The sequence below is a fragment of the Epinephelus moara genome, chromosome 20 (genome assembly GCF_006386435.1).
Source record: "Epinephelus moara isolate mb chromosome 20, YSFRI_EMoa_1.0, whole genome shotgun sequence".
Lineage (NCBI taxonomy): Eukaryota > Metazoa > Chordata > Actinopteri > Perciformes > Serranidae > Epinephelus > Epinephelus moara.
The window spans coordinates 40,009,723-40,037,447 of NC_065525.1; the positions used below are offsets into that span (position 1 = coordinate 40,009,723).

Below are 27,725 nucleotides of genomic sequence, written 5' to 3' on the forward strand. Positions count from 1 at the left end.
GAAGCTCTCCACGTTAAGAGAACTACACTGAGTCCATTCATCCACCCTCAGCCCACTCAGCTTCAGACTAAACTCTTTCATCTGTGCATGCACATCTGGACTGCACTGATAATCAACCAATCTCAGATCAATGTTCTGTAGGATTCAGCAGTGAAATTGGTACTCTGGTTTATTTCTCTCCCTCCTACACCTCATAGACTGAGTATGAAGAGGTCTTACCAGGCTGAGCCAGAGGGAGCAGCACCTTCATGGCCTGCAGCAGCAGCTCAGGGCTGTCAGGGAACCTCTGCAGAGCTGCCAGAACCACAACATGATCCTGGTTCTCCACAAACTCCACCAGGTGGTCTTCACTCACTGGAAAAAGACACGACAAAGAGAATTCAGGTCTTATAGAAAAATGTTAACGCAAAGCTAAAATGATTAATTGTACGTACAGGCAGAAACATTAGCGACCTCACATGCTGAATGTAATCTGACTGCAGGCCGTCACAAAGGCTTGATTAAAACTGAAGGATTCATGCAAATAAATCAGGGGTGCAGGGTGCTCGGAAAGGCATGAAACTTTGCACACATGTCTGAACTGGTGAAAATTTTGATATTTTATGATTTATTTGAAAAAAAAATTGTTCAGTAGCGCCCCCTACAAAATTTCTTTGAGGTAGCCCCTTAAAGGAAATGGCCACTTTAGAATGAAAATACAGACAGTACTTACTGACCCTCATGCCGACAAGAAGTCCAGTGTAGTTTTTTAATCAACAAAACTCGTTTGGGGTATCGGATGATAACAGCTAGCCGAAATAACAGCTACACTTTAAGTGCACGGTACCCACATTTTGAAAACGTAATAGAACTCAGCTAATGCATTTCAAAAACGTCAGAACGGCTCGTCCGTCGTAATCCAAGTGCCCTCAAGCAGCGGCATGCAAAATTGACTTGAAAAGACATAATTTACTCCACTTTTATAGCATCGATACAAAAAAGTCTCTTGGAGCCACGCCATAAGCCAAACAGGAAGTCAGCCATTTTTAGTTTCCTGTGCAATTTTTGGCCATTTCTAGGAGTCGTACTTTAACAAACTCCTTCTAGAGATTTGATCTGATTGTCTGTCTTTCAAAATTAAAAATCACTCAAAGCGTGAGTTTTTGTTGAACCGTGTGACCGTGGCAAGGTGTCAAATTTTCATGTTTCACCATCAAACAGTAAGTGAGGAATAACTCCAAGGTAGGTGGTCCGATCTTCCTCAAACTTCACTACATCAGCAAGTAGTTATAGTTATAGTTGCCATCTACTGGCAACAGGAAATGACATGTTTTATACTTTGCTTTGTTCCTCCGAGCAGGTTGACCAGATCCACCTCAAATTTGTTCTGAAGAGTCTCAAGACATGGATGATGCTTCCTGATGAAAATTGTGAGTTTTCGTCCACAAAGTGCCATGGCGTGGTGGCCATTTTGCATGTTTTACTGCAAAACAGGAAGTTGTAACTTGAGCATACATTGTCTAATCTGCCCCAAATTTGTCCTGCTTCATAAGAGTCTCGGTCTGAAAACATCTACATGTCTACACTCGTGACTAGTTATAGCACCATTTTCTGAAAGGTAACGACTTGGCCTTTACTCTGGAACCACCCAAATAATATCAAAGCTTCACTCCTTGTAATGAGCATCAAAACCTCACAGGACTCAAAGCACAACTACTCACGTTTGGCTGGTATTAGATATGTAAATATAATACAAACACTGTTTGTTCTGATACATGATACAAAGCCAGAAACATCTTAAATACTCTGCTACAGGACGGGATATCGACCACACTACACACTCATATGTTGGAGCTTAGAGTGTATGTTTCCCCTCACCTCTCTCCAGGAGGAGCTGCAGAGCTCCGCAGCCTTGGAGCTGAACTTCTTCACTGGTAGGAAACGTCTTCATCGCCTGCACCACCAGGCTGAACACATCCTCCTCTTCCTCCAGCACCAGCAGAGGAAGCATGTCTGCAGATCCATCGATTAAACAAACTTATACAAATAAGACTTAATGAGAGGAGCTCAGTAAAAAGCTGAAGCAGCACTTAGTGCCAGAGAACTGAGAAGTTTCAGAGCCACAAATCCATTAAATTCTACACAAGTTCCACAGTTTGTCTCGTGATAAGTTGTGGATAATACGAGTTTTTCTTTTTGACATTTTGTGAATATTTTCTATGAAACACTCCCTCAGAGTTAGAAGCAGAACGTCTGGTTGGTTATTTTTCTCTGCAGAGCAGCCACTGACATTTTACTCAGACAAACCAAAGCTGGTTTACAGATCATGTGATGAGTATTTAACCTCTGCCTTTCTCAGAAGCCTCACGTCACACGGTCACTGCAAATTAGGTTTGAAATGAGCATAACTGAAGAGGTCATGTTATGAAAGAGATCAAAGTGTTACTACACCAAGATGATAAGTTTTATTGAAGTATAGTCATACATACCAGAAGTGGAAACAATACGACAGACTCATAACCAGATAATTACATGTGAACTGCAGCTGTTTGATGTTTAATTAATTCGTTATAAAAGGCTTCTGTGAATCATTTACACAGAAGTCTCCTCCAAGTTTCCGCCTCCTATTGACCCGATGGCAAGAACGCATCATCACAAAACCGCTGTCTGGATTATATAATATATTCCAATCACATGTAGAATCACCACTGAAATCAGAGCCTGTGACCTGAGCTTTGGCTGTGAGTCACAGAAAAAGGCTAATGATTGACTTTCAATCCTATAGCACTCATGCTGGAGCCCTGGTGTATTGTGCCATATCTCCTGTGTGTTTGTGTACCTGATCTGAGCAGAAGAGCCAGAGCTCTGAGTCCAACCATGGTGACTCTGCAGTCTGCGCTGTACTGAGAGAGAACCTTCAGGATCTGCCTGGAAAAAACATCACGACAGGGAAAAATGAAGCAGAGCTGCGGCCAAGACAAAAACTCTCCTCGGCTAAATCACTTCACTGCCTGCAGGCAAAGGGACTAACTTCTGCAAACCTGAAGAGTTAGTCAACACTCAGCATATCTTACTCTAGATCCTGATTTACACATCAGATCTATAAGCTCTTATTGTGTGAGTACACAGAACTGAAGAAAATCAAACAGCTCGGCAGAATACAAAGAGATTTAAAGAAATGTTAGACAGCAGTGTGAAGGAAGTGAAAGGATCACTTGTGGTAAAAAAGGCAGGTAAAACTGACATAGCGTGATTCGATAACACGACCACAGCTGGTATCGTGCAACGAGCAGGAACTGAAAATGACAGTAATATAATCTGAATCTGGAACATCTAAGAGCCGAAATCTGTTTCCTTACAAAAAAACAGATGCAGACGAGCACTTAAATTCATCCACACTTTGTCCAACAGTACTTGGCTCAGATGTGAAATGATGCTTTCACAGCTGGACACTCATGATGCTGAATATACACACCGATCAGACGAAACATTGAACCTACTGACAGGTGAAGTGACTAACATTGATCATCTTGTTACAGTACAATGTTATGCTGTCTGAAATGTGTCAGGTGGCATCCACATGAATACCAGGACCAAAGGTTTCCCAACAGAATATTCTAACAAGATGATCAATGTTTTTCAACCTGTCAGTGGTTTAATGTTTTGGCTGGTGTGTATTATGTTCTCTTTAACATATATTATAAGAAACCTTTAAACATATGAAAGTCAACATCACAAATGAGCAAACCAACAAAAATCCACATGATGCTCAGAACATGTGTCTCTATAAACAGGTTCTGCTTCTTGTTGTCAGACTGACGGCTTCTGAGATTGTGTAACTTAGAATGTGAAATGTTATGTAACTCTCAAACTTTTATTATTTTTACTTCTTTCACTGTTTTCACTTCTTTTGGGGACAGATTACCGAGTAAATCAGGATGTGATCCTTGTTGGAACATGGAAGCAACAACACAAAGGCTTCACTCAGACTGCAAGTAAAACACGTGTTATTCTCAAATTTCCGACAGACTGTCCACACTGTTATTTACAGGTGACCAGATCAGATTTTTGAGTCAGAGCACAGACCGATCTGCATTCGAGGACTCACTGGGACTGCATGAAGGTGAATGTTAGCTTCTGGGCTAAATGAAGTCAGTCTCTCTCACGCAGGAGTTAGTTTTTAGTTTAGTTTACAGCCATGGTCATGACTCTGTGAGGCCACACAGAGCTGCTTTGAGCTAAATGCTAACACCAACATGCTAACATGCTGACAGTGACAATGCTAACATGCTGTTTAGCTGATGTAATGTTTACCATGTTCATTATCTTTATTTAATGTGTTAGCATCACTAAATACAAATTACAGCGAGGCTGGTGGTGATGTCATTAGTTTTGCAGATATTTAATAATAAACCAAAATATCAGATAAATTCAAATATAACAGCTTCTTTTTTAACATGAATGTGATGTCATCTGTAATCTGATCGACCATGCTGTGATTATGTCATCAAGATAATCTGAATTCACTCCTGTACAACTGACATCAGTTCATCACAGTTACAGGTACAGCACCCAGTGTGTGTGTTGCTACTTACTGGTGCACTCCCAGTACCTCCCAGTCCTTGGCTGCCTTCAGAGGTCTGGTCAACTCTTCCAGCGTATCGGGGCATATTTCAATCAGCCGACACAACAATGACCAACCGACCTGTAACAAGAAGATTACACCGTCACTCAGGCTACAACTGAACAATCAAGTCAAACTATCAAATTAAAACTGCAGAAATTTTCTGCAGAGTTCCTTCAGCTTACAGCAAGTTAGGTTTAAGGCTTTTTAATACCATTTGCCAATTTTACAATGAAAACAAGAACTGACATCAGTTATGTGGGCTTAAAGGGGCAATAAGCAGAAATTCATCATTTCTAGATTGAAGGAATTAAAAAATCACTACGTGAAGAACTAGAGGAGTAATTTCATCGTACAGCATGACGTCACACACCCTCTCTCTGTGTTGATCTCCAGCCCATTGTTTACAAGCCGGTCCGGCTGCGCGTTCATGTACGCTCATGTGAATCGCCGCCTCCTCCCTCCTCTTGGAGCCCTTTGCCCTCCCTCCCTATAAAAGGCTACAGCCAGTGAGCAATGACAGCACATATTATCGAAGCGATATGGCGGAGAGCAGAGCAAAACGTTCACCTGAAGACACCAGGATCCGACATTACCTCTAAAGAAACAACAATTGTTGGCGAAGAAGTTGTCGGATAAAGAAAGGGACAGAACTCGGATTAACATTGGCCTTGCATTTCCAAGGTGGAGAGCACTGTGAGAGCTAAAGGGGCTACAATCTGACTCGGAGCTAGCTCTTCTTCTCCTGGACAGGTACAACATAAAGTCAAATGTCTGTTTTAATTAGTGTAACGTTAGGCACATGTTGCTATGTCGATTCAATTAAATTTAATGTTACAATCGCAGCATGGGTTAATGTCCGGAGCTTCGGTCCCAGCAATGGGTCAGGCATTACGGTTGTGTTAGGTGAGTAGCATTTGCAATTAGCATTGTAAAATGTAGCCAGGCTAAAACATCGCTCTCACTCACAGAGAAGAGTAGGAACGTTAGCGTTAGCTCCCGGTGTTAGCACTAGCCGGGATCCGGCGATGGCTCGAGCGAGTCGGCTGCCACCGGCTACTGGAGTAACTTAACAGCTATGGAGCGCTTCTACCAGCTCTTCTAGTCACTGAGCCTCGCCTCCATCTCAGCAAATATATTACATTTATTACAGGTACCATCATCATTTAAGTAGGCAGGGGAATAGCTAAACACAGCAGAGACCGAGAGTGAGTGAAAGACATCGCTAACTGCTAAACTAAGTTTAGATGAGGCGAGTGGGGGGGGGGTGGAGAGCAGAGGTAGAGGGAGGTGTAGCTCATGACACACTTTGTTTTGGTCTACAGGCAGTGCACAACAGCAAACCTATAGCGGTGAAACGATTTTGCTTTTTGCCCCTTTAGAGAAAATTTTCCCAAATGTTTTTCCGTTGCGTTGCCAAGACGAGGGTAGAACAGAACTTGCAACTACTTGGCCGTTGTTGGTAAGTTTTCTTGGTGATTTCATGTTTGTCACAGTGTGGGATTCTACTGCCTTGACGTCCATCGCAAGTTTGAAAAAGCATTTGCATAAAATACACTGAGCCTCATACGCGTCACACCCTGTACTGGTTTCAGCCATGCCGTTAAATCTCGGCCGGTTTTCATTGAATCTGAGCTTCACTGTGTCGTCCAGAGGACAGTGACAGCTGGAGCCATCATCCTGATGTGACGTTAATTTAAGAGGTGTTTGGTAAATTATTTAAGAAAAATAGCTGTTACTTATTGTTTTGAGATTTTATGATGCAACGTCGGAAAAAAATGATTCATAAAATCCGTCTTCCCATGCCTTTGAGACTTTTGAAAGGTTAATTTAAGAGATTTAAGATTTAAGATTTAATTTTAACACCAATTAAGGCTGATTCTTAGATTAATGAATTCAGTGCCTTTAAGACTTTTTCAGAAAGTGCAGGAACGCTGTTCTAACTGAAACTCAAATCAGCCTCTTGTGGAAGAGATCCTTCACCTGCAGATACTTTGGCAGTGTGAGGAGCTGATGTCTGTTTTACATATAAGACTCTGGAGCTGTTAAAACTTGTTTGACTCCACTGCAGCAGAGCTGAAAGCATTAAAGCCGTGTCCCTGTCTCCAGTGTTACATGAGCACCAGCTGGATCATGTGACTGTACAGTACGTAAAACAAACTGCTGCACTAAAATATGCCTGAGATGAAATCCTACATGTCTGAGCTGTAAATGATTCACAGTATCACACAGCTGCCTGCAGCTCAGCACAAATCTCTGAACACATTTTTAACCTTTATATGAATCTGTTACGACTGACTCACAGTCTGACTTTCACTTTGTGTCACGCTGCGGTCTCACCTCTGATACGCTGCAGTCACGAGACACCGTAAACATGTTAGATCAGGCGCAGGCGTGTCAGCTGGGGCTGATGTTAGAGCTCAACAGGTGATGTCGTTGTGACACTAACATCTGTGTAAGAACCACATATATCTGTGTTGATGTGACATATCATACAGGTTCTGATATTATTTAAGTTTGTATATTAGTGGACTGTGATCAGGTTGTGTTTGTTGACTTTATTTCTGTGTTAGAGCACAGACAAGTTATGTACAACAGGTATGGTGCTGTGAGGCAGGTTAGTGCACAGGACAAATGGAGATTGATACAGGACTGAAGGTTCTGTTATTTGTTTTTAAAGCCACACACAGGCTGACACCTCCGCACATCACTAAATGTCTCTGCCCCTACTCCACCTCCCGACCTCTTAGATCTTCAGAACAATATCTTTTATCTGTCCCAGGATCGAGGCTGGTGGGTAAGAGAGATTGTGCCTTTGCAGTAGCTGCTCCAAAGCTCTGGATTAGTCTGCCACTCTCAATCAAACGCCCCTTCCATCGACACTTTTAAGACAAACCTTCTTAATGGCCTTTGGTTGTTTGTAGTGGTTTTAATATTTTAGCATTTCATTATCTTTTTATGCATGTAATCGTTCTTACTGTTGTTACTCAGTTTTATATTTGTGTGTCATTCTTTTAATTTATACAGCACTTTGGTCGACTGCAGATGTTTTTAAATGTGCTATATGAATAAAATTGTAAAATTTGTTTACAACATTGTGCTTGAAGACAACATTAAGTCTGTGTGACCATGTTATGCAATGTTTAAGTGTGTAATGACAGTTGATATTAGGGGTGTAAATCACCAGCTTCATCACGATACGATATTATATCGATTTGTTTGGATGACGATATGATGTTTGCCAATATCACAAAGTCTGTCACGATACGATTTTGATTCGATTCGATTCAGGAGCCTGCGATCGATATGACGCGATATCATATGCGGAGCGGAGGCGCACTTGCCCAGAAATGGTGACACATACGTGCTATGTGAATTTCAAAATAAATGTGTATCTTTAAGATGACAATATGGATCGATGTTTTCATTTTGCATCGATATAATCGGATCGTTAATCAATGAATCGATGTATCGTTACACCCCTAGTTGATATGGTAAGAATATATGACCATATGAGACATAACTTTTGAAGGATTTGGCCTGCTGTTTTCTTTTCTTTTTTGTATTATTAATAAACATTGTTCAACTTTTTCCTGCCTCGTGTGAACACTGTGGATCGTCACTAAAGGAACACGAGTCAAAACTGACTGTGGGTTCCAATCTCCACACTACCACACCATACAGTACGCCATAAAAAGGTTTAGTATGTTGCAGTGCAAAGTCTGTGAAATGCAGTGTGACAAAGATACCAGGATGTTCTACTGCATCAGGTCTGATTTTGCAGTCTGTGAGCCAGAATGCTCTTCTGGCTGTTCTGACCCACAGTCTTTTACTTTAAAGTTAATCTACACACATCACAAAGTAACAGCAGCAAATCTCTACAGGTTGATTTCCGTCTCTGTAAGACTTGCTAAGTGGCGTTTGTTTTATCTCCAAGGTAACGGATATAAAAGCAAAAGGGTCAAAGCTCAGGGCGTGATGTTATGAGACAGTAGTATTTCCCGATTGTGTGCAGACTGCATGTAACATGGGTAAACTGAAATGGCCGTTATAATCTGTGTGTCTAATTTAAGGTGGCGCACATTTCTGTTTCCTTTCAGAACCTTTAAAACTGAGAGTAGTACGTTTGTTAATAAAAACAAGGCAGTTCTGATGAAGAGGTGTGTGAGGTGTCTGATGAAGAGATCTTCGAGGTTTCTGATGTAGAGGTGTGTGAGGTTTCTGACGTCCTTACCTGCTGGACTCCTTTGCTGCTGATATGGGACGACAGCACCGTCATGAGGGGGGCGTGGACATCTTTGCCTTCAAACAGTTCAGCTGCTGCAAAAGATGCAACAGACGTGAAGTGACACGTTAGCTCTGAACGAAGGGACGCAGTCTGTCACACTCGTTTCTATATTTAAACGTGCACAGCAAGGCTCAGAGATCAATAGATTAGCAATAACAAGGATCAATCAATCATCAGTCGACTGGTTGTTGTAGTAGATTACCTGCGTCCTGCTTTCAAGATTTTAAATACATAAAAGTACATTAAAATTATTAGAAAGTGTCCTTGCGTACAAAAAGTAAATGATGCATTATGATAAGTTAAAGTGGACCATCTTAATGCTGGATTAAACCTCCCACACCAAACTAACTACAGCGATGCATCCATGTCCCCATGTGTCATATCTGTATCTGCAAACTTGAAATTACCATTGCATGTTGAATGTGGTGCAGTAAAAGTACAATATGTATAAAAACATACAAAATTAAAACAGTACAAGTCCCATAAATATACTTTAACTCCTCATCTGTGCATTAGGAACGCAAACTGATGAGTAAAACTCTCTTAACACCAAACAGAGTCCCTCTGAAGCACGAGAGAAGGAACAATAACAAAGAACATTTCAAAGTAAAGTATTGTAGTTCAGATTAGTAACTGCATGGCTATGTACGCAGATGACACTACAATGTATGTATCTGCAAAAAAAAGCCAGGGAGGCTAACGTAACACTTCAACAACAGCTGATGCATGTTTCTGAAAACTGAAGCTGAAGTTGAACATCTCAAAAACAAAGGGTCTGATATTTGGCTGCAGGCGTGCTGTGAGGACAGCAGCTGCCCATCTCTCTGCATGGAGCGGCCTGCCTCTTGTTTTTGTTTTATTTTGTAGATATAAACTTTCTATGATGTGATCATTTAATGTCTTGTCTTGTTTTTGTGTGTGGACCACAAATGTCATTACAGTGGTGACGACTGACGGGACCCTGAATAAAGAATAAAGAACTAAGTTCATGTTTCAGGCACTTTTACTTTAAGCACTTCTATCTTCTGCTTCTTTTTGCTTCTGTTCCTCTACATTAACACAGAAATGTAGTCTCCTTTACATTCTTTACTTACTTTTTAGAGTAAGATTTTACAAACAAAACATATGATCAGTTTCTAATATGACACTGTTTAGTATATAAAGAAGTCAAGACGCTCCACCTGATCGAACATTAAAATGCTGCTGACAGGTTAAAACATCAGTTATAATATTCCAATAATGTAACTCTCTGATATGAACCATCCTGACAAACAAGTATTTTTATCTGCACAAACATGTTTGTTGTTGATAGTTGATACTTTGTCATTTTATCTCAGTGGAATTTTGGATGTGGTAAAAGATATGAGTCCGTCCTCCACCTGCCTCCTGTACATGAACAGGTACAGGTTTCAGGGTGTACCATCGTATGAGATTTGATGGTTATCTCTCTCCTTTATTTGAGTTATTTTAAATGGAGTATTTTTACACTGTGGTATTTCTACATATACTTCAGTTAAAGGGTCCAGTTGCACAAAACACCTCAAGCTAAGATTTAAGGTTAAGGTGTCCTGAAAAATAAAACCGGCTGCACAACACACCCATAAGTCTTCTCCTTTAAAATGTTCACTTAAGTGTTTGAGGTTTATCCCTTGTCTTGGTCTTATACTTGAGGAATCTCTAAACAAGTGCACGAAAGACCTTAGATACCAAAGTAAGGTTATTAAAAAACTTAAGGTACCAAGCAGGAGGAGCCAATGGATACGCTTTTGATTATGAATAACTGAATGAATGACTTTATTTTGAACCAAAAATTATAAGAAAAAACATAATAAAAAACAAACAAGACAAAGATAACAGTGTCTGAAAAGGAGTAGGTCGAAATTAAACTAACATGTCTCTAACAGTTTCTTACAATTCTTCTTTTAACTCATATATTATTTCAACAAATTCCCAAATGTATGCAACCATCCCCAGTCTATTAACCACCCAGCTAAACAAATTAGTAATAAGCCCAGTTTATTACAGTCCAAGTATCACCTAGTGTTACAAAGCAAATACGCACTCCCCTAACACAACCTTTCCTTCATCTATATATCTGCAAAAATATATATTTGTATATTTCCACTATAGATTTAACTGAATTAATTTTCATTGCACTTTCCACCTACCATCACAGATAAACCAAATAAATGCAAGCAACTTTACAGAAACTTTTACCACTGGAAAATCTCCTTTAATGCAGTAAATGCCTTATTGTTTTTCCTTAACTAAGGACACTTTTTAAAGGTCCCTCAGCTCGGGAGAAATTAAGCCTTAAGAGTCATAATTTAAGAGAAAATGTAAGGTGTTTTGTGCAGCCAGTCCCTCAGTATTTGTCCTATCACTGGTCCTAACTCAGACAGCATGTCCAGAGGAAACTGTGCTGTGTGTGTGAGCAGCAGCCTGATGATGATGATGATGCTGCTGATGATGCACATGGAAGACAAACGTGTTTCCTACCAGTGTCGGTGTGCGCCAGGAACAGCAGGTCCTGGATGATCTGGATCAGGGTGCACAGCTGTCGGTCCTCCTGCGGGATCTTCAGCCTCACCAGCAGTTTCTTCAGCCTCTCCTCCAGCTCCTCCTGGTTCACCATGGTCTGTCAAATACTGAGGCCAGCTGACGGCGAGCATCGAGGTCACTCAGTCAGAGCCGTCAGAGCCGAGGCTGGGGAGCAGCCACACCGCTGCAGCATGGTCACGGTACGGTCACAGTTACAGTAACACCAGTGTGATCGTGACTTAATACGAGCTGTGTTACATCATATTACAGTAGCTCCAGTGCGGCTGAGTGTCTGCTGTCACGCCAGGAGAAGCTGTGAGTGTGGCGGAGTTTCGGTTCACACGGTGATGACATCACAGCTCGGTGCGGTTAACTTTCCTCCGGCGGACACACGAACCTTCCTCTTTGTGCAGTCTGACACTTTGTGTTGTTTCTGAGGGAGATACGCAGCAGGTCCTGTCCCTGTATGTCTGCGTGTGTCACAGCAGCACAGTTCCTCCTTCCTTACAGTCACATCATATGACTCCGCGCAGAAAAAAAATAACTTCCCGTTTGTTAAAGAGGAAACTGGGAGCAAACCCCGCGTGGCGCGGCGGGGGGGGCGGTGACCGACAGTCACATATCCGCCTCACAGACGGACGTGTTTATCTCCCGGTAAAGTTTGTACGCAGATTGAATTACCGAATCGTTTCTTTACTTAAATCAGACTGAATCTAACGGACAGCTAAACTGTTAGTCACCATAGGGAGGTGTCCGTGCTCTCCTCAAGCTGCCGCCCACCCCGGTGTCTGATGTCATTTACTCATTTACCGCTTTATTTAACAGTGAGACTTGACAGTGATTTGCGCCGGATCTCATTCAGATAATTCACCTTTTAATGTTTGTTTAAGGATGAGCAGAGCGACTGAGCCCACAGAGAAAATATTAAAACGTTTTATAACAGATTGGAGCGTAAATATAAATTCGGTAAACATCACTTTTTACAAAACTGTGATTAATTCAACAAAATCTAAACCTTTCAGTTGGTTTCCTGTGCGGCAACCATCCGCAGTGTTTTGTACTGCGCACCTAGCGCTGTAACTACGGTATTTATTTACACTGGCAGCAGGGAGGGTAGTTGGTTTTTTTTTTTTGGTTTTTTTTAGGGACTGTTCTTTATTTATCAGAATAGGGGGGCGGCTGGGCTGTGACTTAGTTGTTGGGTTTCCTTTTTTCAAAAGATTATTATTACTACTATTACTATTATGAATTATTTCATCTCTGTACTGTTGTTTTTCTTTACTTTGTTGTTGTTGTTGTTGTTGTTCTTTGTAAAGTGTCTTAAAGTATCCAGAAGAGCACTATATAAATCCAGTGTATTAGCTACTGTTAATATTATTATTAGTCGTAGTAGTAGTGGTATGACCGTACAGTCTATGGGTATGACAACTTATAATAATACATAACGATTCATGACTAAGATGCGCCATACGCATCCAAATAATATACACGTTGTTTATGAAATATCTTTTTTTAACAACAAGCTTATCACTTATTTATTTTAGGCACGTCCTCCAGAACACAGCACCAAACTCAATTCAATATCATTGCAAGTGAATATTTAAAAGCAGAGGTTTGAACCATTATTAGTCTTCTCTTCAAATCAGCATATATGTGGCCGACCAGTTTTTACTCAGTCTTTAAAAAGTGTTGATTTAGCATATAAACCATTAAAAAATAGGAACTGTTCTTTACTAATCAGAGGAGATGGTGGCTGGGTGTGACCTTCCACGAAGCTCCAAATATTTTTCTTGGCCCTCCCTTATTTTTTTCTGATGGAAGCATTCCCTCTACATGATGTGTTAGGGGACTGACGTATATTTGAAAATCCAACAGTATATTATGTTTCTACAGTTTCTGTTTGTGATAAATGGTGTCATTTTGTCAATTTTTAAAGAAACATTTATGTTTTCTTTTTTCCCCTTTTTTTTAAAAAGGTGTTTAAAATAGATAGAAAAAACGCCAACATTAAAAGAGAATAATATCTTTAACTTGCTAAATAAAATCCAAATTCATCAGTGATTGTTAAGTCTTCAGAGGCAGCTGACATGAAAATATATTGTGATAGTTTGCTCATGCTGTACCTGTTTTTTCATGTCCTTTCTGTTTATAGCAGTATCTGTAGCCTGTATAGAAGCACATAAGACACCACAGAATTCATAGTGTTGAAATATTTTACTTTGACAAATCACATCTGAATGTATTTGTTCTGAATTAACTTATTTGAAATGATTATATGAAATTTCCTGATTTTCCCTTTTTTTAGTAAATGTCCACAGTTCAGAAGGGAAAAAAATCAAGTTTCAGAATTAACAAAATATATATATTTTTTTACTTGAATTTCTGGATCTGAATTTGAGCCACCTTAATCATTATTATTATCATTAAGTAGCAGTCGTAGTAGTAGTAGTAGTAAGAAACTTAAATTGTTGGATCTAAATCTGTGAACACTGAATAAAGAAATAAATTAATTCAGTGGTGTTTGAAGATATAAGGTAAGATAGTTGTGTCTCTTATTTGCTTCCATATATCTGTACTCTGTGAAGCACTTTGTAACTCTTGCTTGCCAACACTGTGGTGAAGACAGCTGCTGTGTGCTCAGTGAGGGTCGCTGGAGGCGCAGGTGAACTCTTAATTACAGTGTCAATAGGCGGGCCCCTCCTCTGCTGCAGGGACATCATATGATCCGGGACCAACAGGCAAACTTCCTTTATTTTAAAGAAGAGGACACCAGCTGCTGCAGTGCTCCACAACAAGCTTTATACAGGTATGATTTGACTTTATTCTGCACATGTATCATCTCTTTAAGGCAAAGCTTCTGTGTGGTCTTTAGCCTAGCTATATATTTACCGTGAGTAATATTTAATGTGCTGGACACACAGCCTCACCTCTCAGCTGTTCACTGTCAAACGACTCTGAAGCTGCTGCATTTCTGTAACGCTATATTTCTTACATTTAATGACTAAATTTGAACATTGATTTGAGCCTGTGTGACAAAGTGTAATACTTAATACCTATAATGGTCAGCATGTAGTTTATAGCTGCATTTTGAGTGTACATGAATTCATAGCCTCAAGAAACATATTCTGTTACAACCCTGTTGTAACCCTGTTACACTTTCATATAGTCTCAACAACAGCCGCCCAAACTGATAAACCCTCTGTGTAAAACTGGAAATAGATTACGTAATGTTTGCAGCTAAAACAACAACTGATCATGTAAATGGTGTAGCCTAACTAAAATGTGAATGACTAACATGCTAAATGAATATATTTTGTAAAGATTGGGTTAAAATCGGTGGGCCACGTGTATGCCGAATTAAAGATAAGGCTAATATATGGTCTGAATTTATGTTTTAACTCATGTATATGCAAGGATAAACAAGAAATAAGTAAAAATGCTAAATTTTGAACGGAGTTTGGTGCCGCGTAATACAGAAAGTGATTAAAATAAATAAGTTGGTCGCTAAAAAAAGATAATTCTCAGATTATGTGTATATGGATTGGATGTTGATTACACATTGTAGTTATGAATAGTTGCATATTTTTAACATTGCAAACGGTTTGCCAACTTTTTTTTTTTTTTGCTGATGTTGCTGCGGGCGGTCAGGTGACGGACACCGGAAGTACTAAACATGGCCGCCCACAGTGTAGCTACACTGTCAGTGGTAAACAATCGGTTTTAAGTCACTAGTAACGCCGTTTCGGTAATTTTTTTACGACTCTCTGACAGATAAACATGACGAACTAACGGAACCTTACGTGTAGTTTTATCGCGAGACGTTATCATTAGCTTAAGCTAGTTAGTTTAGCTGTTAAATTCTCGACGTTTCGGCTTCTTCGCTGATTCTTATCTCCAGTTGGACCCTGGGCAAACATCAGTTGGAGATTGCTGGGACGTCTGGTGTTGGAGATAATGTGACATTATAATCTGTGTTAGTTTGTGGCTCACTTTGCGGTGTGTTGATGGAGATTTGGGGCTCTAACTGATGTTATGTCCAGCAGCCAGGATGAGTTCAGCCTGAAGTACATAAGCAGCTCTATGGGCAGCAGGAGGCACAAGGTGGTGGATGATGGAGAGCAGAGTCTCATCGGGCCTCCATCTTCTTCCACTGCTGGGGATCTCCTGGACCAACAAGATGCCTCCACACCGGGCTTCGTCTACGTGTTGACGTTCTTCTCGGCCCTGGGAGGGTTCCTGTTCGGGTATGACACCGGGGTGGTGTCCGGGGCCATGCTGCTCCTGAAGAAGGAGATGAACCTGAGCGCTCTGTGGCAGGAGCTGCTGGTGTCCAGCACCGTGGGAGCTGCGGCTCTGTCTGCCTTCAGTGGAGGGTCTCTGAACGGGTGGCTGGGGAGAAGGATCTGCATCCTGCTGGCCAGTTTCATCTTCAGTGTTGGGGGCATCATCCTGAGTGTGGCCCCGGACAAGGTGGTTCTGCTTGTGGGCAGGATCACAGTCGGTGTGGGCATAGGTGAGTTTCTGTTTAGGAATGTTTGTCATTTTGATTTATTAATCTTGACCTAGTTTCACACTAATACAGTTCCACACTTTTACAATCCACATTTATGAGCAGTGTTGGGCAAATGTAATACACTTTATTTATATGGCACCTTTCATACAAGAACTGCAGCACAAACTGACTAACCCCTAACCCTGACAGGATGAAATGATAAAGTGATGACATTTTAGGTCTAAAAGGTCAGCTTGACTGTGACATCATCATGTTTTAACCTCATATCTCAGGAACAGAAGGGGAGACATTTGGTCAGATACTGAATTGGTGACTCTAATCTTGACACTGTGCTGATTGTATAGATCTTCTGTGTGTGAATCATCCATGTTTTCACTGACATGGATGGAGACTGTCAGAGACACTGGACTGGTGCGCAGAGCCATGGAAACTGTAACTGTAACTCGAGTGGTTTTCTGACATATACAACCGCGAGGCAGTAATTATAGTTTACTCACCACAGCCCACCTGACCTGCTATTCCAGTCCCACTACTGCCTGAATTAAGCGTAGAAATGTCGTTCATGTTGCAGAATAGAATTTATTGTTCCAAGATTGTCTTCACCAGAAAATGCATTAATGAAATCTGTGTCAGTTTTGTTTCTGTGGACATCAAAATGAAATCTGTTTGTCTCTGTCAGGTATTGCCTCCATGACAGTTCCTGTGTACATCGCTGAAGTGTCCCCGCCTCACCGGAGAGGTCAGCTGGTCACGATCAACAACCTCTTCATCACTGGTGGCCAGTTCATAGCCAGTGTGATCGATGGAGCTTTCAGCTACCTGAGACACAACGGCTGGAGGTATGGATTGGTTCTCACGCTACACTACACTCTGCCAGTAACTTTCCATGACAGGCATTTAGTTATGTTTACTCTGTCTCCTCCTGTTTGAAGACTGTGGTTAACACATCTGCACTGTCAGTGTTAGCTTCTCTCAGATGGATTGCTATCGGCAAATTGTGACAAGAAACTGCAATACAGAAAGATTCATGTGAGGTGATCTAGTTTTGTGCGCTCTGATGTTCTCTTGCTTATAAAACCGTGTGGCTTTAGTGAGTCATTGGAAGTTCTGACAGCTCCAGGTGATGCAAACAAAGGACTGCAAATGACTTGGACTTAAAATAGTCGACACAGATGCTCAAAAAAAGCCAGATGCAGTGATTATAGCTCAAAATATTGGCTCAGATTTCAATCCAGTGGATCAGATCTAGATATCCTCACTTGTGTGTATTTGCTGCCCCAATTCATGATTTAGGTTCATTGAGTGATGACGCAGCTTGAAATTACCACCTTGTAAATCCCTCCTTGATACCTCAGAGTCTGAGGACCCAAACCTGAGTGTCAGCAGAGGCAGATGTCTCTTGAAGCTCTTCTTCACTCCTCGTTCTCTCCATACTTTAGGTACATGCTGGGTTTGTCTGTCGTCCCAGCAGTGCTGCAGTTCGTTGGCTTCTTCTTCCTGCCTGAGAGCCCCCGCTGGCTTCTCCAAAAGGGCCGCAGCCAAGAGGCCCGGCAAGTTCTCACCCGGATCAGAGGAGGCCGGAGCGTCGACGAGGAGTTCGACACCATCAGAACCACTATCGAGGACGAGGAGAAAGAGGCGGGTGCAGGTGAAATATTCCTGTGAAAACAGAAAGAAATAAAAAGCAGTGACAGAATCATTCTTCTGTAGCCGTGACAAAACCACCTTTTGTATAAACTGAAATGTAAAAAGAAATTGAGGTCCATGAGTTGAAATTTTAATGTTTATTAAAGATTTCTGCTCGTTCTTTAGGTGGACTTGTTATCCTGCGGATCCTCAGCAACGGTCCGACTCGCAGGGCTCTCATCGTCGGCTGCGGCCTCCAGATGTTTCAGCAGCTGTCGGGGATAAACACTGTCATGTAAGTCATTTATTTATCTGGTGATAGCTCCCGTATCTTCCTGATAACATCGCCCACCCCTGTAAGTAGTCTCTGTCTCCTCACCACCCTGACCAGAAGAACTGCTGCAGAGATTTGGTTGTGGGTTGAAATGTAAATTGATTTGGCCTATCAGTGAATGTCTCTGTTCATATCAGGTACTACAGTGCGACCATAGTGCAGATGGCGGGAGTGCGGGATGATAAACAGGCAATCTGGTTGGCTGCTGCGACTTCTGCCACCAACTTTGTGTTCACCTTGGTCGGGTTCTGGCTGGTGGAGAGAGTGGGCCGCAGGAAGCTGACCCTGGGCAGCCTCTTAGGTTTGTCATGTGGAAAGTGTTCTTAAACAGAACAGTTCCTGCCTGCAGTCATTTCATATTTTACTGAGACATGTTTCTGTAATAGCTTCATGTCACGTGACTGTGGTCTGTGCAGGATTCATGCATTTCTAATTATTATATTCTCTGATCCAGGTACTGGTCTCAGTCTGGCTCTGTTGGCAGTCGGGTTCCTGCTGTCTGCTCAGCATTCTCCACCCATCACCCTCCACCCAGCTGACCCTCAAAACTCAACCTGCAGATTATACGGGTAAGAGACACGAGAGTCAGGTTAATCATCACCACCAATCAGTCACTTTGAATTTGAGACGTTTGTTTTTAGGGTTTTTCTTATTCATTGAGACAGTCGTGAGTAGAGTTCTGGAAATCTATACTCAAATTAAAGTACAGATAATAACAAAAAATGACTAAAGTGAAAGTGAGATTTTCCATTTAAGAAACCCGCTCAAGTTACAGTTAAAAAGTACCTGGTAAATAAATTACTCAAAGTACAAGTTACTTTATATTTTAATATTTTTTACGATGTGCGGGGCAGTGTGAATTAAAAAACAGCTTTTTATTACAACTTATTTTTATGCCTCCGCACCGGTGATAGCCGTGAAGGCAGTATGTTTTCGGGTCATCCATTTGTTCATCCCATCCTTGTGAGCACAATATCTTAAAAATACCTTGAGGGAATTTCTTTAAATTTGGCACAAACGTCCACTTGGACTGAAGAATAAACTTGTGTTAAGAATGACTTGTGTGTCACAAAACTTGTTTTTGTCCATAACTCAAGAATTCATATACTAATTCGGACCAAACTTGACACAAACGTCTAACAGGATAAAATAATGAAGGTCAAAGGTCAGCTTGACTGTGACATCATCATGTTTTAACGTCATATCTCAGGAACAGAAGATTGTGCCCAATTCTTTCTCATGAACGCAATATCTCAGGAACACCTAGAGGGGACTCTTCAAATTTGGCACAAATGTCCACTTGAACTAAACGTAAATCTGATTAAAATTTGGTGGTCAAAGGTCATGGTCATTTGGACCTCGTCTGTTTCATTCTTGTAAAGGTGACGTCTCAATAATGCCTTAGGGGAATTTCCCTTAATTTGACACAAATGTCCACTTGGACTCAGTGATAAGTTGATTAGATTTCTATGGTTAAAGGTCAAGGTCACTGACCTTGTCTGTTAAATTTTCAAAAGTATAATATCTAAAGAGAATGTCTGAAGGGAATTTCCTCAAATTTGGCATAAATGTCGACTTGGACTCAACAATAAACTGATTTGATTTTGGTGGTCAAAGGTCAAGGTCAAAGTGACTTTACATTCATTTTATTCTCGTGAATGCGATATCTGAAGAATACCTGAGGGGGGTTTCTTCATATTGGGGACATACATCCACTTGAACTCAACAATAGAGTGATTAGAATTTGGTGATCAAAGGTGAAGGTCACTGTGACCTTGCATTCATGTCATTCTCATGAACATGATATTTCAAGAACACATGAGGGAATTTCCCTAAATTTGGCACAAACATCCACTTAGACTAATCGATGAACTGATTAGAATCTGGAGATCAGAGGTCAAAGGTCAAGGTCACTGTGCCCTACACTCAAGAGTTCATGCATGCTAATTATAACATTTCACAAAAAATCAAGTAGGATAAAATAATGAAGTGATGACATTTTTATATCCAGAAGGTCAAAGGTCAGCTTGACTGTGACATCATGATGTTTTAACGTCATATCTCAGGAACAGAAGGGGAGACATTTGGTCAGATACTGAATTGGTGACTCTAATCTTGAAACTGTGCTGATTGTATAGATCTTCTGTGTGTGAAGCATCCATGTTTTCACTGACATGGATGGAGACTGTCAGAGACACTGGACTGGTGGGCGGAGTCATACAACCACANGATTTGTTGTTATCAAAGGTTTGAGATATCTCTGCTGACAGAGTGGTTTGTGTTTGTGTGTGCGTGTGTGTGTGTGGGTGTGTTAGTCAGTATTGTGTCAGTATGTCAGAGGTCTTACAGCTCCTCTCTGTCCTCCAGGTCCTGCGAATTCTGCATGGTGGATCCAAACTGTGGATTTTGTTATCGTGAAAACGGCACCAGGGTGTCCGACTCCTCCTGTGTTCCTGCCAATCAAGAGTCCACAGATCACGCCGCCTGGGGAAGGTCAGACTCTGGTTCATGTGTGTGACAGAAAGTAAATGAGAGGTTGAGGAATAGTTGAGATAAAAACATGAGTGTCACAGTACAAACTCCCGACGTTCATGTGGCTGACAGTAGAACATTATCATGATGTGTTTAAAATGTGTCTTTAACATGTACCTACAGTAAAAGCACCTGTGAACTGCACTGCAGGTCGATTTCTTTGCACACGAAATAGTATCAGAAGCAGCAGTTATTAAAGAAATATAGAATTAAAATACAGCTCAGAGTTGCCTGCAAACCAGATTTATTTGCTCAGTTATAAAGATCAAGTGGAGTTAAGTCTATTGGCAAATGTTGGTTTCAGTTTCTTGCAATGATTGTGTCATCCAGGTGTTCCAACCAGACAGAGGGAGGTGACAGTGCGATCTGGGCCTACAACTACTGTCCAACGTCCTACTCCTGGGTCGTCCTGATGGGTCTCGTCCTTTACCTTGCATTCTTTGCTCCAGGTCTGACACCACTTCCTCTTTGTTTTTCAAGAATCCTCCCATATCCAATAGTCTTCCAGTGAATTTATCATGTGAGCTGTCTTTGGTTGTTGTGAACTAGTTTCCATATTTCAAAAAAGATGATGGTGGCTAAGAAGAAGTCATTTTCATACAATATATTTCAGGGCCCACATAAATGTCACAAACCTTTAACTGATGTGACACAAAAAGGTATCAGTGGAAATAATCGATCCCTGCCTTTAAACCTTTTTGTATCCAGATCAACAAAAAAAGCCAGTTTGTGTGGTTTTATTTGATCTACTCCAGCAGCAGCTACAGACCCAGACAGTCTCAGGTGTCCAGTGAATTCAGCGTTTTTGTATTTTTCCAGTACCTTAAAACAACTCTTGCTGCAGTAATGAAACATTTACTAACTAGAGCACTCGGAGAGCGCAGACCTCCGCCAAGCAACTTGGATTTCCCGCCATTTTATTATTTTATCCACTTCACTTCAACCGATCACCACCAAAACTTTATCATTTGTTCCTTGTCCCATCATCAACCTTTCCTGAAATTTAATCAAAAGCCGTTCAGAACTTTTTGAGTTATTTTGCAGACAAACAGACCAACACCGGCGGAAACATAACCTCCTTGGCGGAGGTAATAAACCAAACTGAGCCCTTGTGACAGCTGGTGGCAAAAATGTTATGTCCCCGAGAAGACAAAAAAAACAACAAAAAACACACATTTTAAGTACAGTGAATTTCTGGCACAGAACTTTTATTTTGAAGTGCAGTGTCCTGCTGTAGAGTGAGGATTGATGCACAGCGTCTTGACAACATGGCCAAACATAAGTATGACGTTGAATGTATTTAACTGTGGACCTTGAAGCTCGTGGCTGGACCAGTTGGGAACCACTGTTCTGAATGATACCCAGCCCTGTGGCTGATACAGGAAACAGACGGCAGACAGAACTGAAAAAGAGCGACATATGGAGTGTGTCTTATCAGTAAATCAGTGATGTAGGTGTGAGTGAGTGAACACAGTGAAGGTGTGAGGTGACAGGTAGATAATGTGTTGTCTCTGTGTGTCAGGTATGGGCACCATGCCTTGGACGGTGAACTCAGAGATCTACCCACTGTGGGCCCGCAGCACCGGCAACGCCTGTTCATCCGGGGTCAACTGGATCTTCAACGTCCTGGTGTCTCTGACCTTCCTGCACGTCGCTCAGTTTCTCACCTATTACGGTAAGATGGTGATTAATACGTAATGAACTGCTTCTACATGTGAGGTGAGACCTTTTATCAGTGATCATCACAGGATGCTGTATGCTGTCGTTTCTTTCATTTCAAACTTTTATAAATCATCATGTCTCTGGTTATCAGTGTTGTTCACTTCTGTTTGATTTGTTTATTTTTTTATAGACATTGAAGCACATGTCAGTGAAAGCTTCCCCTCATCTTCAGAGGGCGTCTCTTCCTTTAACCCGATCCAAACATTTTGTTTTCCCTCACGACATAACCGGGCGTTGTCACTTTAAACACCAGCGTGTTTGTAGCTACAGGACAGAGACGAGGGAAATGAGATGAACCACAGCTGACTTTTGTTTTCAAGTCCTGAATTGATTTTAATGGAGCGATGTGAAAGTAAAACCATGGACTGACTGAACATACAGGATAGGGAAAAAATGGTTTTTTTTAAAGCACAGACACAAGCTCAGGCTGCAGTCAGACACTGACTCTCCTGATTTATTAATAAACAATATATATACATTTAAAAAAAGTCATGATCTTGAGCAATTGTTGGGGAAACTTCGACAGAGCTCACAAAACACGCTCTGGAGAATTCTGCCATGTCCATTTCATTTTCATCCAGTGTGAGTTACCACTGTGACACAATATAAACTGACAGTCAGAGCTCAGACCCTGACAGAGAAACTGTGAATGTCTCTTCAGGAGCGTTCTTCATGTACACCGGCCTGGTGGTGTTGGCTCTGCTCTTCGTCCTCGGCTGCCTCCCAGAGACCCAGGGCCTGCAGCTGGAGGACGTCGATAACCTGTTCACCGGTCCGCTGTGCTCCTGTGGAGCCTCCTCGCCCAACGACAGCAGCCATGTCCACTACATCCGGGTAAAAGGCAGCAACTACCTCCCCTCTGACAACGATGCCTCAGACGTAGACTAGACTGGGAAGAGTTTCTCTTTTGGTCATGGTGGTGTGGTGAGGAAAGTTAATCATGTCGCCCTCTGGTGGCTGCGATCAAACATGACCAAAAAAAAGCTTGAGCTCTCCAGTGATTGGCTTAAACTGCCACTTTCCCCTCACTCATCATCTGCCTTTTCTGTCTTTGTCTCACCTGGGAGTTGGTCTGCTTTTTATTTTTCACATTCCTTTTGTTTCCCATCATTCCCTCTGTCGTCATAAACGGGAACACTGGACTTTTCCAGGATTACAGTGAGCAGGGATCATTGGAAGCTGCTGGGATAACAAATATCTCAGGAAAGTCCTAAAAAACTGATTCATCTGAAAGAAAAGCAGATAATGGTACTCAGATGGAAAGTCCTCGTTTAACAAATTATTTAAAGGACATTAAAGATGAACTTTGGGGAATGACTTTAATCTTCCCAGCTGACAGAATTTTAGAAACACGTCTTCTTTTTTTTTTTCAATGAGTTCAGAAACCAGGTGACCTCCTGGCTGCTGACTCATCAATTTCTCCTTCTTTCTGTAGCGTCGAGACAGTTTTATTTTATTTTCATTTAGAGTAAAAAACTTTTTGCATGATTCCAGTCCATGTCTTGTGGACACTGTCCGACTTCAAAACTGATAAACCAGCAAGAATGTGTTTGTATTCTGGCCTTAATGATCTGCAGTTTTAAGATCCTCCGTGCAGAGAAGAGACAAACAAACATCAGTGATTTCTGCCTTATTTGGACATTTTCATATCTGTACGTTCTTAAAAAACACATTCCTGTTAAAATCACTAACATGGGTTCGATCTTTAATCTGTGCTGGTGTAAATCAAAATGATTGATTGTTGGTTGCTGCAGTTGTTTGCACAGTGGGAGAGACTGCACTTTAACAAACAAAACAGTGTCTGTTTTTTATTTTAAAAGATTTTTATATGTCAGATTTCTCGAACGAGATTTTCAAATGTTTAATTTTCTAGCAAGGTTTGGAAATGAGCCCAGCACAGTATGGAGCGACGGGGTCAGACAGTGCCATAGCCTATATAACTGTAAGTACAGCGCCCAGGTGCCGAGTGCACTCGTGACTTTTCTGCTCTGCTACGACAGTTCGCCTTTTTTTAATGTTCAGTTTAATGTCCTTGTTTTCGCAGCTCAAATAACGGTGACCCTGAACAACTTTATACAGAGCAGCTTTGTTCACGACGTCCTGTTTGCACACTTTGATATTTGCCTATTAACGTTTTAAAATGTGAAAGATTTCTTATGAAACATTCTCTGATGCAGTCGTGTTTTTAGCTACAAGTTTCTGTGCAGCAGACGAGTGTTCCTGTGAAAATTCTATTTTAGAGCAGTCTGCATTTTGTTTCTAGAACTCTACAAACATCTATTATCGACATATTTATGGTACATACACTTTGTCCAATATGTCTAACTGCATATTTGGTGGTTACAGATCTGTACTCCTTTCACATGATGTCATGTGTGTTGTGAAAACTCTATAAGCAATATGATATCAGTGATATCACATGTTCTCTATTCACCTAAATCTCATTGATTACAAGAGGTGGGAATCACCAGAGGGTCCACGGTACGATATTATCACGAAACAATATTTTTATGATTTTAAATATTGCGATATGCTGAATATTGTGATAAGATATATTGTGTTTATTACCTTTTTTCAGCTGTAAACTTTGTCCCCAAAGGAAAACTTCTGTTTTATCTAATAAGATAAAGTTTTCAGTCTGTTCATCACTTCAGACATTTTTAGTGGACCAAAAAGCAACTGATTTTATCATTCTAGTAGGCGAACTAATGCTGGGTACACATTACACAATATCAGCCAGATTACAGCCTGATGATTGGTCGTGGACCATCGTGTAGTCTGTCATGTCATGTGTCATGACTCCACAATCGTGTAATGTGACACAGTGACTGTCAGAAATGCCCCAAATGCAAACTGAATAGGTTTAAAAGCTCCTTTGTGCCTATGTCAGTTACTATACCAAATAGTAAATAGCCTGTTAGGGCTGAGCATTAGTGCCATGGTGCCCTCTTAAAGGGATAGTGCACCCAAAAATGAAAATTCGGCCATTTTTGGATGCACTATCCCTTTAAGGGAATGCCGAATGATGATGTATTGTGTATTTATGTGTGATGTGTTTTTATTGTTTGTTGATTTTTTATGGAAGCAGGCAATGTGCACAGCACTTGAGTCAAAGACAAATTTCCCTTCGGGGACAATAAAGTATATCATATTATATCGTAGAACAGACAAACGTTGTGTAGTGTGAACCTGGCATTAAGTTTAATTTGTATTCGTAATATTGTAATTTATATAATAAAGAAAATATCAATACTTGGCACAATGTGATGATACGATAATGCCACACAAAAAGAAAAAAAGAAAAGTGGAGGTCCAAAAACATGAGCCAGGATTTAAATAAAAAAAAGGAACACTAGGAAAACTGCTGACATGAGGTACGAAGACAAACTGGCAGCGAGCACACAGACTAAAAACACAGGGAGGCAGATGATCGGGCACAGGTGAGACACATCAGGGCGGGACAAACAAATCACAGAGCAGGAGACACCTGAGGGCAGGAAGTGAAATCTGAAACAAAAAAACAGGAAATAAATCTAAAGAATCTAAAGACTGACAACATGACCGAGGGAGCTTGACAAGACGATGTGAGAAATTAAAAGGGGAAAAGTTTTGTATCATACAATCAAAATACTGACAGTGTTTTGTAGAGCAGAGCTAATTAACCCTCAGGTGACGATGAGAGAACTGAGACAGAGGATCAACAGTTCATCAGCCATTGATCTATTTAACCTGACGACACGTTCAGTTTGGTCTCACTGTGTTTTTTACAGTTTGTATATAAAATGTGAAACATGATGTCTGTACAAATAAATTCCATGTGTCTCTGATCATGTTCTGTTCATTAATATGATCTTTGGGAAATAAACACACTGAAGCACTCTGCTGTGTCTGACTGAATTTATCAGCTTGTATTTCTGACCACACAGAGACTCTGATCGATGCAGTGCAGGTTAGCCGTGATTGGGAGAAAAGCTCAGTATGAAGTCACATTATTTGACTTAATTTCTGTTTTACAAAGTTAAACTAATTTGGACTGAAGTCTTTGTGATGATGAGTGAGATTTTCAGTCTCTGCAGAGCAGCCAGCAGCACAGTCAGCAGTCTTTGGCTCAGCCACAGTATAATGTGCACTGACATGTGTTCAGTCATTAGTGAGCCTGCGGTCTGTCGTTACTTCTCTGTCCTGTAACTTGATAGGCTTGTAACGGGACTCCTGTATTCATGGTGTTATTGCCCAGCAGGAAGCGGCAGGGTGGAGCGCCGGAGGCTTTTACACACAGGCCAAACATTAATGTGCTTCTGTGCTTCATAAAGACAAACATGAAGAGCTCAGACAAACACAATGGCAGAAACTAAATATCTGACTCAGATGCAAGAGATAAATGTACACAGTACAGATCACATGTCACACTCAGAGAGGTAACTGTACACACATTGTCTGTTCACACAATTTGTGACAAACACAATTTCATATGTGGAGATGTATATAGGAAAATATCAGCATACACTTAGCAGCCACTTTATTAGGTACCCCTCGCTGGTACCGGGTTGGACCTCCTTTTTAATTCTTGGTGTCATAGATTCAACAAGGTGCTGGAAACCTTCCTCAGAGATTTTGGTCCATATTGACATGATGACATCACAGTTGATCCATGATGTTCCACCACATCCCAAAGGTGCTCTATTGGACTGAGATCTGGTNATTACACCACCAGCAGCAGCCTGAAGCGTTGATACAAGGCAGGATGGATCCATGCTTCCATCTGAATGTGGTTTTTCCAATCTTCCGTGTGAACTGTTGCCTCAGTTTCCTGTTGTTAGCTGACAGGAGTGGCACCTGGTGTGGTCTTCTGCTGCTGTAGCCCATCTGCTTCAAGGTTGGACATGTTGTTGCTTCAGAGATGGTCTTCTGCTGCTGCCTCTGATGCAATGACTGAGTCAAACCGATGGAGAGATTTGAATAATCACCATGTCAGGCAGCTCTGTACCTTTGTTAATATTTATACTGTATGTATATAGGCCTACATTATGTGCCTCATTGTTTTAATGTTTTAATGTGTGTCCGTCTGTAACCTCTGGACTGTTTCTGTAATATTTCATATAACATGTGTGCAGTGTTCACTGTTTAGCTAACTAATAAACATCAGTTCTGTTTTCTTGATTAATTGTTGTCACTGCCCTAACACTTCATCTTCATCTGTCTCCAGTGTCCTCACAGTGTCATGATGGCTCATATCCACGGGGTGGCGCTAAAGGTTTCCTTACAGTGAGTGAGCAGTGAGCTGACATCACAAATACAGAGCAGACTGAACTGACCTGCAGGTGTGTTCCTTACAGGCACATAGATTAAAAATGGTGTCATGTGCTATACATGTCCTCAAAAATCCAGATCCATCTCCGACATGACTGTGTTTTCTTTTCTGTTCTTTCTTTTCTTCTTTGGTAAAAAAAAAACAAAAAACAGCAGCAATCTTTTTTTTCTTTATCAGGGGAAACATTATGTGTCACTGTCAGGACAGGAGACATAAACAGGCTTCTCATTTTTGCCTTTTTGGGATTTTTTTTAT

At 41.1% G+C, this 27,725-nt stretch overlaps 2 protein-coding genes across 3 annotated transcripts in view; one reads left to right on the forward strand and one right to left on the reverse strand.

Moving 5' to 3' along the window:
- The window catches only part of lrrk2 (leucine-rich repeat kinase 2), a 38,131-nt gene extending 25,931 nt beyond the window's left edge, over window positions 1-12,200 (reverse strand). Inside the window, exons 1-6 of the mRNA XM_050072144.1 lie at window positions 11,391-12,200; window positions 8,838-8,923; window positions 4,575-4,684; window positions 2,819-2,907; window positions 1,858-1,992; window positions 220-354 (exon numbers count right to left, since the gene is read on the reverse strand). Coding sequence (XP_049928101.1) covers window positions 220-354; window positions 1,858-1,992; window positions 2,819-2,907; window positions 4,575-4,684; window positions 8,838-8,923; window positions 11,391-11,526 — 691 coding nt within the window. The 5' untranslated portion in view covers window positions 11,527-12,200. The remainder of the gene's footprint in view (window positions 1-219; window positions 355-1,857; window positions 1,993-2,818; window positions 2,908-4,574; window positions 4,685-8,837; window positions 8,924-11,390) is intronic.
- Window positions 12,201-14,112: 1,912 nt separating this feature from the next.
- On the forward strand, window positions 14,113-26,037 carry LOC126408328 (proton myo-inositol cotransporter-like). 2 transcript variants are annotated; one of them, XM_050073828.1, is made up of 11 exons: window positions 14,113-14,238; window positions 15,476-15,945; window positions 16,625-16,784; window positions 17,385-17,593; window positions 17,758-17,866; window positions 18,043-18,206; window positions 18,360-18,474; window positions 20,273-20,398; window positions 20,768-20,886; window positions 21,960-22,112; window positions 22,821-26,037. In XM_050073828.1, the coding sequence occupies exons 1-11, from the start codon at window positions 14,153-14,155 to the stop codon at window positions 23,045-23,047; spliced, it is 1,938 nt and encodes a 645-aa protein (XP_049929785.1). In that variant the 5' UTR covers window positions 14,113-14,152; the 3' UTR covers window positions 23,048-26,037. The 2 variants fall into 2 exon arrangements, with proteins under 2 accessions (XP_049929785.1, XP_049929783.1); XM_050073826.1 differs by having other exon boundaries at window positions 14,138-14,238; window positions 15,473-15,945.
- Window positions 26,038-27,725: the final 1,688 nt, after the last annotated feature.